We start from the raw sequence: 13,980 nt of genomic DNA on the forward strand, positions 1-13,980 counted from the left end.
AATGAAGGCAAAGTTTTATTGCAGAGAAAAGTCACAGGGAATGAGACTAGGGTCTGTCACATTGAGCTTGAATCCACAAGGCAGAGTATGGAGTGGAAACACCCGGAATTGCAAACAAAAATGAAATTAAGACTCAGCCTTCCACAGAAACAATGATTCTAACCATTTTTGGTGATGTAAAAGGGCCTATACAGAAACATTAGCTGGTAAAGGGGTCTACAGTCACTAGTGTAGGCTACAGTGAGATACTGGGCAAAAAACTGAAACCAGCAATTCATACCAAATGCCAAGATCTATTGTCAAAGCAAGTGTTATTGTTGCTAAAATGGAACAAAAGTAGGTTTCTCATCAGTTCTTCATAAGTGTTCTCCTTTCTACTACTTTTTGAATAGACATTCAGATTCAAAGGGCAACTGATCTCTACAATGATGCATGATTTTTGCTCCCCATCCCATACAACCATTCCTAGTATACTCTTTTCTACTCCAGGCACAAAGCCTGAAATTTTTGGGGAGTGAGCTAATCGATTAGATCGACTCCAGTATGCAACTGGTACTTAATTTATCAGCCCTGAAAGATAAAAGGCAAAGTTGACCTTGGCAGAATTTGAACTCAGAACATAAAGACAGACAAAATGCCACTAAGCATTTCACCCGGCATGCTAACACTTCTGCCAGATTGCTGCCTTCCATACCTAGCATATTGTGCTTAGACTGGGTTGCTGTTTGTATTGGAATGTTCTGCCTGTACTCATTATTTCTAAAAGTGTTAATATTCTCTGGTTCTGGTGTACTTTTTGGTATGGCCATCAGCCCAATCCTCCTTGCACAGCATTGTATAATGTCTTGGTGGCAATGTGATGTCTCATGAGGAGCTTATATCTTGTAGACATTTTTGGTCAGCTATTGATGAAGTGAGTGATATCTTCCACAATGTATATATATATATATGTGTGTGTATGTATGTATGTATATTCTTTTACTTGTTTCAGTCATTTGCCTGTGGCTATGCTGGAGCACCGCCTTTAGTCGAGCACATTGACCCCAGGACTTATTCTTTGTAAGCTTAATACTTATTCTATCAGTCTCTTTTGCCAAACCGCTAAGTTACGGGGACGTAAACACACCAGCATCACTTGTCAAGTGATGTTAGGGGGACAAATATAGACACACAAATATATACACACACACATACATACATATATATATATATGCATACAACGGGCTTCTTTCAGTTTCTGGCTACCAAATCCACTCACAAGGCTTTGGTTGGCCCGAGACTATAGTAGAAGACATTTACCCAAGGTGCCACACAGTGGAACTGAACCCGGAACCATGTAGTTCGTAAGCAAGCTACTTACCACACAGCCATCTCACATTTCAATTATTCTGTAGTGATAATTTCAACAAATCAAGAATTTCTCTTTTTTACAATGCTGAATGTGAGCTTATTCGCCTTTGTTTTTCAAGTACATGCCACTGGCCACTCTGAGTTACTTCTCTTATCTCCTTTCTGTCTTGCTTATAGCTCTCTATCTCTCTGTCCATTCATGCAGCTGTTTGTCCCATCTACTTTCATTTCACCTCATCAATATCTGTCGATTGATTGATCAGTCTGTCTGTCAGTCAGTCAATCAATCAATCAATAAACAATCAATCATTTGTTCAGGCCTCATGTATTTATCAGTAATTCAAATTTAGTTGCTAAGAAAATGAAGCATATAATGTTCTGTTATCTTGATTTAAAAAAAAGTTAACGATTTGTTGTAATATATTGTGATATTGCCTTTGTTTTATATAACTTCTAAAATGTACCTTGCAATGTGAGGAGAATATATATTCATGTAAATGATTTTGTCTTTACTTTTGTTTCCATCTTGTTTAATAAATGTTTTCTCAAACTCTTTTTCGTTTATTTGAAGTTATTTAAGAGGGTCATAATTCATTCAAAATTTTACAAAGTTATGTTATTATTCAATGTGCTTTCAATAATTGATGGTTGAATGCTTTCCCTTAAGTGAGCCAGAAGTTGAGCAGTGGCATTATTTATGAAATATTATCTTTGGCATATGGACATCTTTTTGTTACTTCTTATGGTAGTTTATTCAATGACTTAAACATGGACAGAGTTCTATGTCCTGAAAATCTCAAATATATTTCCTTTTCAATCAATAGCATGCATTTTGGAACTTAAACAAGTGCCTGTTATATATGTTTGAAAATTTTCTTGCCAGTATTTCAGTTCTTGATAGACTATGCATCTTCATAAATTTTATGTCTTGTGAAATATTCAAATGTGTCACAGAAAACGACCAGCTAAAATGCTATAGGTCATAAGTGTGAGAAAAACATAACCTATTTTCTTTAAGTGTGCAGTTACATAGAGACCCCACAGAATGCCATTATAAGCTAGATAATAAACCAATCACCACTGCATTATTCAAGCTTTTCAACTTTATTGAAACTTACTTTGCCTCATGCAATCATTACTATTGTAATTAACAAACAATGCAAGCTTTTGTTGAAATTGGATGCACTGATAACTTTCTTAAAACTGATTTTGCTAAATAAAATTGTTTAGTCATTAAATCATTCAAAGTTGTGTTGGGGGTCAACACAACTTTGCTCCTGAAATGTGTAAATATGCAAAGTTGACATTCAAAATACTGTTAAGTTGTGTACACTGCTGTCACTGGTTGCTATATGCAGTCTCCGCTTTGGTATATTATATTCAGACAACTTTTCATATTGTAGTATTCTTTAATGATATTTACATTTAATGACACTGAAACCCCTTGAACATCAAATTTCGATTCCTTGCTAATTTAACTTCAAACACAAATCTTAAATCTTATACTGATCTCTCAGGCTGTTCAATGTCTCAAGGAGCTAATTTTTTTTTTTGTTAGGGTTTCCAAAATATCCACAGTGACAGAGAAATGCAATTCATGTCAATGTAACTATGACATTTTCTAAAGCAACAACAAACTGTGGAAAGTAGGACTGACTGTTAATACACTAGAACAGTGATTCCCAACATGGGGCATATGCCCCACCGGTGGGGCTTGGGAAATTTGTAGTGGGGCATGAGACCCAAAATTTCTTTTTTTTATTCTTAAGTGGGACATTGAATTGTGAAAATATTTTCTTACAGTGAACATACTACACCAAAATTAAGAATTCCTCAAGAACTTTCTTGACAACCTAATACCTCTTCACAATTGAATGGATAGTGGGTAATAAGCAGCCTCTACCATTCTGTAAAATTACTTATAAGAATATAAAAATAACCAAATGGAAAACTTAATGTAAATTGTAAAAACTGTAATTCAATTTCCATTGTCTTTTTACATTTTTTACTCACTTTTGACTTGGTAGTTATTATAGAAAATAAAGATAAATTTTATCATTTAAATATATATATATTAGGGACAAATACATATATGTATATATCGATGACTTCCTACCTACCAACAAATCTGCTGGAATGTATTAAGAATGAAAATACAAGTCATTGTTTTTGATTCTTGCTGTTCACTGTGCATATGATGATTTATTATCAGTTGGAAGTTATAAGCATGCATCAGCAAATAATCTGTTTGCTGAAGTTATAAACAAAAGCCCCAAGCTCTTGCTAGATTAATTAGTCCATGGAGGCTTTGGCTGATGAAACACAATGATGTTGAAACATTGAGTGTCCCAAAGTCCCCTTATGCTAATTAACAGAGTGTTATGATCACATATTTGTCTAAAATGACAGGTTGCTCTCCAATGACAAAATACTAAAGCGTTTAGCATATTCATGTCTGAATCTGCTGGAATGTATTAAGAATGAATATACAAGTCATCATTTATAAGTATATATTCACACATATTTTTGTATATATGTATATGCATACACACACACACACACACACACACACATGTATGCATGTATCTTATATTAACGTTTGTTTTTATATCAAGTTATATATGTATATGCATACTTATTTCTTAATTTTAGCTCTCAACATCTAAAGGTTGCATTGCTGGAGATTTACAATTCCATGATGCAAATGGAAATTTTATATGTTGCAAGAATACAAAATCTGTAAGTTAGATATTTTAATTCTTTTGTTTTCATTGAATTTATTATTCATGATAGTTTGCCATTCTTTTTATCAAGCTACCATATGCTGGAAAGAACTTCTCAGTGTCATATTTTCATGCTTTTGTTTCATGTTGACTCATGTAGAAAGTTCTAAATTTCTTTCTCTCGATCTAATTACCTCATCCAAATTTCTTTATGCTTTAGGTACCACTTTTCTGTCTCTCTACTATTTTCTACTATTATTTCATATATATTTTTCAACCAGCTTACCATTCATTAACAGAACAAGAGAATTATGTTATACACAATGATTAATGGGAGTGTGCTCATTCAATTTACTTCATTACATATCACTCATATTATTTCTCTATAAACTGAATTCCTTTGTATTCCGTTTTTCTTCTGAAGTTCCCGCATTAGATTCTTTAGCAAAACCCAGCCATCTAATTAATGAAGCTAGCTTGCAATCTATTTTTGAGTTAATTTTTAAAGGGCTCAATCTTGAGAGTGAAAGAAAGAGCTCAAAGTCAAAATTTTGGCAGTGACATACTTAAATTTCATTCAGCACATCTACTAAATCTCAGCTCTACTTAATATGTGCCATACATGCCTTCTGTTTGGTATTCATCCATACATATCATACCAAACAGCATGGGAATCAACCAAAACTTCTTTTTTTCACAGTTTCTTTCACCTGAAAAACAGCATCAATGATACAAAAACCAAACTACTTTACATCCACTTCATCTTTGTTATAGCTTTTTTATTATTCTTTCTACTTAGTGTATTTGATAGATTAGTTTTTCTCTGTTGAAATATCCCTTTCTATGACACTACTATTGCTTTTTCATTTTTTTGTGATTAGTAATCATACTCCTATTGTCAGTTGTAGAAGATAAGATCTCCCTGCATAATTTGATTATTGAGTTAAGTAATAGTGTAACTTCCACCCAGCCCAATGCCTTAATTACCCTAGCAATAATAAAAGGAAGTTTTTGAGCTTTCCTTATCTTCCTTAATACATTATGTTCACAGAAATATATTTACTTCTCTCAAACAGTACTTTTATTTTATTTTGTATTATTTATTTGCTAAGTTTTATTTAATAATAACATTTATAGATATGATATTGATATTATTGCACTTGATTTTACACACATGAACACCACATACACAAACTTCTATTAATCTATGTACACACAGGAATTTATTTGTTAGTTTGGAGATATATCCAATACTTAAAGAGTTTCTAGACCCTCTAAAGACTTAAAAATATTGATTATTGTGGCTGAGATTGAGTATTAATTGTTGCATCTTAGTAGTTAAATTGGAAACAATTTTTTTATTCAAGCCAAGGAGGAGGGTCAGTGCCAATAAACAGTACATATTTTTCAAAACTAATCATGTTGATGTGGGTGATTTTAACAGAGACTTCTATAGGTTGACAACTTATGCAAAATGTGAGCAGGAAGAGATATACATAGGCTTTCAATTCTGAGATGGAAGGATATGCTGAAACTATTTAATTCATATCTTAGAGACTGAGAGTCATTGATAAGATTTGGATAGATAAATGTGTTTACAGATAAAGACATCAGGAACCATAATTACATCAGTTGAAGAAACAGTGTTGGTGATTGACGGTTTTCTTCCAGTTAGACAGATGGTGATTTTAGTAGATGCTGTGTAGAATGTGTATAGCAGCTGTACTATCCTGTTATGTGAGCAACACTGAAACTTTAACTGTTTAGATCTGAAGAATTATTTGTCCAAGAAGGCAGCTTTGACAGTGTTATAGCTATGTAGGTGCCATCAAAGATCCTTGAGGCTTATCATATATAGATTAAAGACTGAATACTTTAATTATGTGTTTACTGCATGCTTCTTTTATATATGCAGTAATTCTGTGTTATATTCTTGATGAAAACTAAATTACCATCTTCATTGGAGGATGTTTTATTGGTCCGTTAGTAGTCTGTGGTATTTAGGCAACATGACAAGAATGAGTGAAAGATGGTGCCATCTGTGCAGAATGTAACAGGGAGTGGTATAACTGATGTAGAGAGATGGCAATTTGGAAAAAATATCTGAATTTTGAAACACAAAGGAAGTGATCAATTGTGAGTTGGAGAGAGCCAGTTGACACTTACTAAAAAGAAGTGACCTGATAAGAAACAATGAGACAATAGAAGGAGTCTATAGAATGGAAACATCATCTAGGGGCTTCTTTTGGCAGTGGATAGTATCATTACTTTTACTGGTGCTTTTATTGTTAAGAGAACATTAAACCATGGCACAATGAGCAAATCTCCAGTAGGTTTGGTTCTATGGAAGCTGTAATGTTGGTCACAGAGAAGAGCAAAAGATTCAGTTTAATAAGGTGGTTGTTGTTTCCATTGTATTTGAGGTGTTGAGAGTCAAGGTAGCAGTCAGCAGAGCTAGTGAGGTAGCCCTCCTTTGGGCTTGACATACTGTAACACATTTCTATAAACCACATAGGTTTCCATGGAGAAGATAGAAAGCCTGAGAATTTAGTGAAGTGTTTGCTTGGAAAAAAACTGTGAGAAGATGATGACAATGACACTATCAGGACTAGTTGCCTTCTTTTGGCTAACAATATAGTAGAAACACTTGACAGCAGTGAATATCATGGTGAGATATGTGAGACTAAGAAAAATTTATGAAGGGTTTTGTGTGTTTTGTTAGAGGGACGAGAAAACACTATTGGAGATGAGTTTGCAAGTATTTCAGGGCACAAAAACCTCTTTTAGTAAGTTGATAGACATCTTGTACACATTGCGGTGGTGGCTTCATAATTGGAAAGTAGATTTCTTTTGGGTGTTGCTGGCAGGGTTTTTCACTTACACCACTGTGAGTGAACTACTTTGCCTATCCCACTGTGAATGAAATTGTATGGATATGGTTTCAGTCATCTAGTTACATGTCCCAGGGATGAAACCTATTTGCTTCCAGAGGTATAGGAGAGGGGAAAAGGTTGAGTACTTAACAATTAACTGAATTGAATTACTAAAAAGTTTAATGAACAGTGGTTGTTCCATGATAGATTGATATGGAGCAGGATGATATAATTAGGCAGTAATCAGATGATTGTATGTGCATGGGGAGTTGTAGGATAGAATAATGCTTGGGTTCAGAAGTATATCAATAATTAAGGATGTTTGAAGATCATCTGAAATTCTGAAAATTGAAAAGATTCAAAAACTAATATTTTTTTTCTTGGAGATCATCTGCAAACCAAAACCTGTGTTTGGTACCAAACATGACTTAAAAATAAAAAGTATGCAAATAATTTTATGTTCTGTCCTTATTCCACTTCATTTATCAGTTTATTAAAGTCCAAACAAACTATAATATTTAAAGTCTTTATTTATCCCCCTCAGAGTGAATATTCATAATGCAAATGAACAATAATGAGGAATACGTTTACTAGGCTATATTTGCTTACCTTTACTTGGAGTTTTGCATTTAGGTGTCTTGTTTAGTATGTATTTTTATATTATCCTAAGCTAATTAATGATATTTTCTTTATAATTATGGTAAGTTGGTAAAATCACCCACATGCCCCACTTGGCTAGGGCTATCAAAGTACTCTAATGGTATTGTGGGGATGACCTGGAAGAAGAGGGCCATGATGTCAATGGTCAGGAGACTGACCGGAAGAGGATGTATGAGAAGGGAAGTGTGGGTGGATAGGACAGGGTCATCCTCCTTTTGGCCAGCCAAGGCATTGCAAACAGACGTGAGAAAATATATTCTTGGCTTGGTGAGACAGCAGCTGCTTATACTGGGTAACAGAGTAGGACAGGACCTCCAGAGTGACTACTACTAGTTGGGCACAGATGAGAGAGGAAGGTAGGCAAACCTCTTTTCATTTCCCATGCATAACAAGCTATTTTGGTAATTGTATACAGATATCGTTGTCCCCTTGATATGATGGCAGTGAAGATAAGGATGTCATCAGACCTTTCTATAGCGAAAGTGATGTAGTAGCCTGGGTTTGAAAGGTCAAAGTTGTGGCCAGGCTACAAGGAAGCCTCATGGCCCTGTATTTGGATGGGAGTGCACTGGCACTGTACCTCAAAATGGATAAAGAAGAATAGCTGAGTGTGGTGAAGATTGAGCAACGCTTGAGAGAAGCTTACACAGATGGAGAGTATGCTGCTTTTGCTAAGCTGAGAATGATCAGATGGAGAGGAGAACAGGTTGACAAATATGTTGCACAACTCAGTGGAACAGAGCAATAGTGACAGCTGTCAATTCCAAAAACATCTCTATGGATGAAATGCTGCGTCATGTCTTGGATGTTCATAGGATTGTTGCTTTGTTGGATGATGATTGTGGAAAAGAGGAACAGAATGAGGTTCCCAGTTTAAGAAGATCACAACATGCAAGGTGCCCACCCAGGTGGGTGGTAGATTTTGACATGGAATGAAGTGAGGAGGTGATCTTTGAGATTGGGGGCATGTGGGGATGAGATGGAAGAAGAGAGCCATGACATCAATGGTCAAGGAACTGACTGGAAGAGGAAGCATGAGAAGGGAAGTGCATGAGGAAGAGGACTCTCTTTGGCCGGCTGAGGCATCACAAACTCTCGGGTTTGTGAGATAGCAACTGCTTATACTGGGTAATAGGGTAGGATCACCGGAGTGACTACTACTAGGTGGGTGCAAATGAGAGAGGCAGGTAGGTGAACCTCTTTTCATTTTCCATGCATGAAGGTATCCTTATAGTCACAAAACTTTAGTTCAACCTATAATACATACATACAAATCAAAATTTTGTTTCAAAGTTTGGTGGGATTGAACTAGGCTCTTCTTGGGATCTAAGATGAGGGCTATAGTGGAAGACTCTTACCAACTTCAGGTAACAAGCTATGAAATTCTTACAATCTCTCAGTTTCCTGTAATTCAGACCACCTCATGTTCCTAGCAGACAAAACTGAAATGGCTTTGCTCTGGAGGATAACAAGAGAGATGCAGTGGAACAGCCACTCTGATTCATAGGACTTGCACTTGCAGATATCCATCTCTGCCCTGATAGCAGTGAGCAGAGATATGGTCTGGGACTGAGTACACTGGAGGTCTCCACTGCCACAAGCTCAACCATAAATCTGTCAGTGAGTAACCAATACTTTGACAGTTTGCTCTTCTTGGCCTGACAAGCAAACTTATACCATTTTCCAAATCTGAAAAATTCTGAAACCTTCCTAGTTCCAAGGATTTCTGGGAAGAGATTGTATATCATCATCATCCTCATCATCATCGTTTAACGTCCGCTTTCCATGCTAACATGGGTTGGACGATTTGACTGAGGACTGGCGAACCAAATGGCTGCACCAGACTCCAATCTGATCTGGCAGATTTTCTACAGTTGGATGCCCTACCTAACGCCAACCACTCCAAGAGTGTAGTGGGTGCTTTTACATGCCATCGGCATGAGGGCCTGTCAGGCGGTACTGGCAATGGCCATGCTCAAATGGTGTTTTTATTATGCCACCTGCACAGGAGCCAGTCGAACGGCACTGGAAATGACCTCGCTGAAATGTTTTGTTCAAATGCCACCGGCAAAAGTGCCAGCAAGGCGATGCTGGTAATGATCACGCTTGAATGGTGCTTTTTACATGTCACCGGCATGGAAACCAGTTAGCTGCTCTGGCAAAGATCATGCTCGGATGGTGCTCTTAGTGCTCCACTAGCACGGATACCAGTCATCAAATTACCTCTATTTATATCCAAATTGGTCTTCATTAAGCAGATCTACTATCAAGGACCTTAAAACTATGACCATCATATATTTTGAAATTTCTAGAATATGGTTTGAGAGATTTGATAGTTGAAAGATTTCAGAAGGCAATAGAAATACATCAACTGATGGAGCAATTGAAGTTTTTTGTTGTAAATTTTCAGGTGACAGTGAATTGTGAGGAGAAAAGATTAAATGGAAGCACTGACATCGTATAGAAAGAACTTCTGTAACAATACAAATTTGAAAAGGCATGATTGGAAAAACGTGTGTAGTACAGGTTCTAGAAGATAAAACATTGAAGTAGTGACAGTTAGTGATAAAAAGCATTAAATATTTAAGCTGAATGGTATTGAGCCAGATTATGGTGTTATACAGTGTGTATGTTTATATCATGTTTACTATGGATTTACTCTGTTGGAAGCTTTAGTTTAAATTGAAGTCAATCCATAGATTTTAACCATCACTGCATGTACAAACTAATTAAATTAATTAGATATTAAGAACAGTCATAAAATGACTGCCATGTTTAAACAATCTAATTGTGAATAGAAAGAGGTTAGTTGGACTACTGTTTCAAACGTGTTTATATTCTCATCAACAACTTCTAATCCTATACTTAACTAACCAATGAAATTGTATTTAAAACCACTATACACAAATTTGAATATTTGACACATTTTTGGCAGTTTGACTAGCTAAATTTCTGATGTGTTAAGCAATGTTTTCTTACTAAAGTTTACTATGTGCTAAATCTATAGATCTTATGTTACATGAGTAAACTAATTAAAATTAGATACATTGGACAGTCATAAAGGGGTTGTCATGCTGTTAGTTTCACTGTTGACAGAAGGGCGATTGGCTGTATGTACATGATAGTTGTTTACAACCATCTAATGTATCCAATTTTGATTAGTCTACACATACTGTGATAGTTAAAATCTATGGATTTATACATAGTAAACTTTAGAATAAAAACTAACACTGTTAATATGTCATTATTTTATTTAGTTGAACAAACTGGCAAAAATACATCAAATGTTGAAATTAGTGTTCCTGGTTTAATGAAGTGCTTGTTAATAGTGTCTTTAAATACAATTTCACAATGATCAGTTAAGAGTATAAAAAACAGTTACCAAAACGAAAGTAAATACATTTGAACATACAGTTGAGCAGATCCCACTTTTTGTCCATAGTGAGATTGTATAAACATGACAGCTTCTTATGACTAATCAAGAGCATATACAGTGATTATTAAAAATCTATGAATTCACTCAGCATCAATTTTTTAGTCTGTAAAATAAACACTAGTAATGCATTGTTAAAGTGTGTAGAGTTTATATAGCTTGGAAATATTTTGTAGTATTTGTAATTATATCTGTATATGATTCTCAGTATTTGCAGTTCTGTTTTAGTGATTTGTAGTATATGTGATGTTGTTGAGAGTCTTGGGGATTAGGTTAAGCATTTGTCAAGAATATATTTGGAGTTGTATATTATTAATAAGCGGAGTGGAATGGATGTTGATTTATACCCTTTATTTAGAGTTACTCTGCTTTAATGCTGATGCATAAAACTATATCATTATTGGAAGATAATCTGGACATCATTATTCAAGGTGTGCTGCAGTTACACCTTCATAAAAAAAAATATAATACTTTTATGCACAACCTAGTTTGCTTGACCACTAATATATCAGTTTTGTCCTAGATTATGGGATTTAGATGTGTGCATACTATATCTAACATATGAATATATTTTACCATAGATACACAGCATCATTGTATTTAGTAATAAGTAAATAAAACAGTTGGTAACAAGAAGGGCATCTTACCATAAAACACTGCCTCAGAAAACCTGCCCAACCGATGCCAGAATGGGAAAGTGAACATAAAATATTGCTTATACTGAGGATACTTACGTGTTCATGCGTGCGCGCACACACACACACACACACACACACACACACACACACAGATATACAATCATGCTATAAAATTATTGCTATTTCGTTTATAAATGAAATATACTTTATGACAATATGTTGAGATCTAGCGTCAACTATTGTTTCTTATATGAAGCATATATTTCTGCTTTGAGGGTAAGTATTCAGCTTTAAACCATTTATTACTGCAGTAAGAAATGTTTGTAAATTTTCAGAATATATCACATGCTTCCATGGAAAATAATTAAAAAATATTCACAGTTCTTCCAATTTAGATTTTATATTTTTGTGTTATACTGAATGATACATAAAATCTGTTGATGTGTAAATTGCATTCTATTATCACAGATAATGCATTATGTACATATGATCTATTTTTCTTTTAGGGGATCATGTTGCCATCAAATGTTATGGAAATTAACAGTATCCTTTATATAGCAAAAGTTCAGAAACTTAATTAATTGATGCATAAAAGAGTACTGAAAAAACAAATGAAATTAGGAAAAATATACCATACTTTCTGGCTTGCAAGTTCATTAAGTGTAAAGTGCAAACATTCAAACGTTGTCACTATCTTTCCAAATCCTGCTGTATGTCACATGGAAGTTTTAATCTTCAAAAGTTGTTGTGTTGTATAAAGTCAATCTATCTTTTTTGGCTCTAAATTTTGATCTGAAAATATTCAACTTGTATGCAAGAAAATACAGTCAACAGGAATAGTTACCAATTATTGAATAGAAAAATCAGTGTAGAATATGCACAAAAGTACTTTCATTTTTATTGTATTTAGTATAATCATCATAATCGTCATCGTTTAACGTCCACTTTCCATGCTGGCATGGGTTGGATGGTTTGACTGAGGGCTGGCAAGCCAGAAGGCTGCACCAGGCTCCAATCTGATCTGACAAAGTTCCTACAGCTGGATGCCCTTCCTAATGCCAACCACTGTGAGAGTGTAGCAGGTGCTTTTTACATGCAACCAGCATGAGGGCCAGTCAGGCAGTACTGGCAAAACTCCTCAATAATTTCTGAGATTGCCTTTAGCCTAAAAATTTATTGGAGAGGTATACTGACAATTGAGTGAACAATAGTACTTGATTATCTTATTGCTCTTGGAGAGATGAAGGACAAATATTTGAACTCAAAAGGTAGAAGATTAAAACTTATTAATATGGTATTCCACTGGTGCTTTTCTCTTTCTGTTCTTGCGAAATTTAGTGGAAACTTAATAAAAGCAAAATATCATTAAATTTGAGAACCTAAATATTTGATAGGTGCAAAATTAATTTAATTATTAATAGCTGAGATCTGACTAGTGTTTCGAAAAGATATTACTAAACTAGGTGCCTGACTTAATGGAAAACAACAAGTATTACTTGTTGCATCTTTATGCAGATGAGTTGCACCTAATCACATGATTGCCTACGTTTTAAAATGTTAATAATCTCCAGCTACTTTTTCTCAGCATCTTGTTAGAGTTGAGTGATTCCAGGTGAACTATCATATGCAATCAATCCATTCAATCCTAATTCTAAGTTGCCAAAAAGGTACTCATTGGGTCTAATTTCATAAGCAAAACATAACTCACAATGATATGTCTCCATATATTTATTTATCCAATAACAGTTACCTTTCCTTATTTTCATTTCATGTCTATGATATTTTGCCTTATGAAATGAATTAGTAAAACAGGCTTTAAAGCACTATTTCCCAGAGAATGAATAAATAAATAAAAAATAAAATTCCATCTTTATTTTGTGATTTTGTTCAGTCTAATTTGTCATTTCATATAGTTGCAATTCTGAAAATTTTATTTATCCTTAATGCATGTTTATACATATATACTCATGCCCTATTTATTTTAGTAGTAGAAAAGGATGCTACATTTCAACATCTGTTAAATTATGGAATCAGTGAACAATTTCCTCATATAATTATAACCGTAAGTATTTAAAAAAAACTGAATAACAAATTTTAACTGTGAAATCTCAATAAATCCTGTAGAACTGTAAGTTAAATCAACTAACAAGGCAAAGTTATACAAAGTATAAAATGAACTGAATTCTTGATTAGTGTAGATTAGTAGTTTGTGAATTTAGGATTACAAAAATGAAAGCAAAAAATTATTCATCAAGGATAGGATAAGTGAAATTTTAAAGATGCTTTAATGAAGACAAGAATCC

General features: G+C 34.5%; 1 protein-coding gene across 3 annotated transcripts in view; it reads left to right on the forward strand.

The window, feature by feature from the left end:
* Positions 1 to 13,980, forward strand: part of LOC115214428 (meiotic recombination protein SPO11-like) — a 757,765-nt gene that overhangs the window by 119,174 nt on the left and 624,611 nt on the right. For 2 of the 3 annotated variants that reach the window (XM_036504807.1, XM_036504809.1), the window contains exons 6-8: positions 4,003 to 4,089; positions 12,184 to 12,220; positions 13,633 to 13,739. In XM_036504807.1, the coding sequence (XP_036360700.1) occupies positions 4,003 to 4,089; positions 12,184 to 12,220; positions 13,633 to 13,739 (231 nt within the window). The remainder of the gene's footprint in view (positions 1 to 4,002; positions 4,090 to 12,183; positions 12,221 to 13,632; positions 13,740 to 13,980) is intronic. The other variant, XM_036504808.1, reaches the window with a different exon arrangement.

This window comes from Octopus sinensis, linkage group LG7 (assembly GCF_006345805.1).
Source record: "Octopus sinensis linkage group LG7, ASM634580v1, whole genome shotgun sequence".
Taxonomy (NCBI): Eukaryota; Metazoa; Mollusca; class Cephalopoda; order Octopoda; family Octopodidae; genus Octopus; species Octopus sinensis.